General features: G+C 49.1%; 1 protein-coding gene across 1 annotated transcript; it reads left to right on the forward strand.

Annotated features, from left to right (window-relative positions):
- The first annotated feature begins 277 nt into the window (after positions 1-277).
- LOC110143975 (putative olfactory receptor 2W6) lies at positions 278-1,231 on the forward strand. The gene has a single exon (XM_020903751.2). It carries the CDS (start codon positions 278-280, stop codon positions 1,229-1,231), a length of 954 nt encoding a protein of 317 aa, XP_020759410.2.
- Positions 1,232-1,640: the final 409 nt, after the last annotated feature.

Below are 1,640 nucleotides of genomic sequence, written 5' to 3' on the forward strand. Positions count from 1 at the left end.
AGTATTCTTGCCTGGAGAATCCCATGGACAAGGAAGCGTGGCCGGCTACAGTTCATAGGGTCACAGAGAGTCAGACACGACTGAAGCGACTTAGCATGCATGCATGCATCATTACTTAATGCCTTGCCCTGCAATTCCGAGTAATCAGCTGGCAACACAGTCCATTTAAATAGTGTGGGTGGTAAAAAGTATTCTTACTGTGGGGATAAAATAAGATGCACCTTTTCTGTATGGATAATAGAACACATATTAAAATAGGTTTATCGAGCCAAAGGTGATGGAGAGAAACAATGAGAGCTCTGGAGGAGATTTCATTTTGCTTGGGTTTTCTGACCGGCCGAAGCTAGAGATTGTCCTGTTTTTTGTCAACATGATCTTTTACTTTCTGTCTGTTGCTGGCAACTCCACGATCATCTTCCTCTCCCTCGTGGACCCTCGGCTGCATACCCCTATGTACTTCTTCCTCAGCAACCTGTCTCTCCTGGATCTCTGCTACACAACCAGCAGCATTCCCCAGATGTTGGTCAACCTCTGGGGCCCATACAAAACCATCACCTATGTGGGTTGTGTCATCCAGCTCTTTGCCTTCCTCTCTGTGGGGGGCATTGAATGCATTCTACTCTCTGTCATGGCCTATGACCGCTTTGCGGCTGTGTGCAAGCCGCTTCAGTACATGACCATCATGCACCCGCAACTGTGCCTGCAGCTGGCAGCCTTTGCATGGCTTAGTGGGATTGCCAACTCCGTCTTGATGTCCCCACTGACGATGTCCCTGGGGCGGTGTGGTCACCGCCGCATCAACCACTTTGTGTGCGAGATGCCGGCTATCATTCGAATCTCTTGCGTGGACACCAGTCGGGTTGAAGGCCTGGCTTTCTTCCTGGCCATTCCCATCGTTCTTGTGCCTCTCACCATGATACTCGTCTCCTATGGTTATATCGCAAGCGCGGTGCTGCGGATGCAGTCTGCAGCCGGGAGGCAAAAGGCCTTTAACACCTGCTCCTCTCACATGGTCGTGGTATCTCTTTTCTACAGCAGCATCATCTACATGTATATGCAGCCTGGGAATATAGCGAGCCAAGATCAGGGCAAGTTTCTCACCCTCTTCTACTGCCTAGTGACCCCCACTCTGAATCCCTTCATCTACACGCTGAGAAACAAAGATGTGAAGTGCGCCATGCGGAAGGTTCTTGGGAAAGACCGCAGCCTATTGGATGCAGGAGGGCACTGATGTAGGCAGTACTCATCCTGAGGTTCTTTCGTCCATGAAAACTGCTCTGTTCCAGGACAATAACAAGGCACAATTCCTTGTATAATGCTGACATGTTATAAAGCAGGGTCTTCTCTCTTTCGGGGGCCCTTTACTCAATAACTTGTTTCCTTGTTTGCAGATGGACAGACCCTCTATTTTCTGCAAAATGACAGAGCGGTTATAATTATAAAAGATAATGTGTCAGCTAATCACAAAGGATAATGTACTACTCAGTGGAGTTTTACAGGGAGATGATTGGTTCTTTGGGGGCTTCCCTGGTGGCTCAGGTGGTATAGCATCTGCCTGCAGTGCGGGAGACCCAGATTCGACCCCTGGGTTGGGAAGATCCCCTGGAGAAGGAAATGGCACTTTGCAGTTAACTTGTGAC

This window comes from Odocoileus virginianus, chromosome 3 (genome assembly GCF_023699985.2).
Source record: "Odocoileus virginianus isolate 20LAN1187 ecotype Illinois chromosome 3, Ovbor_1.2, whole genome shotgun sequence".
NCBI lineage: Eukaryota > Metazoa > Chordata > Mammalia > Artiodactyla > Cervidae > Odocoileus > Odocoileus virginianus.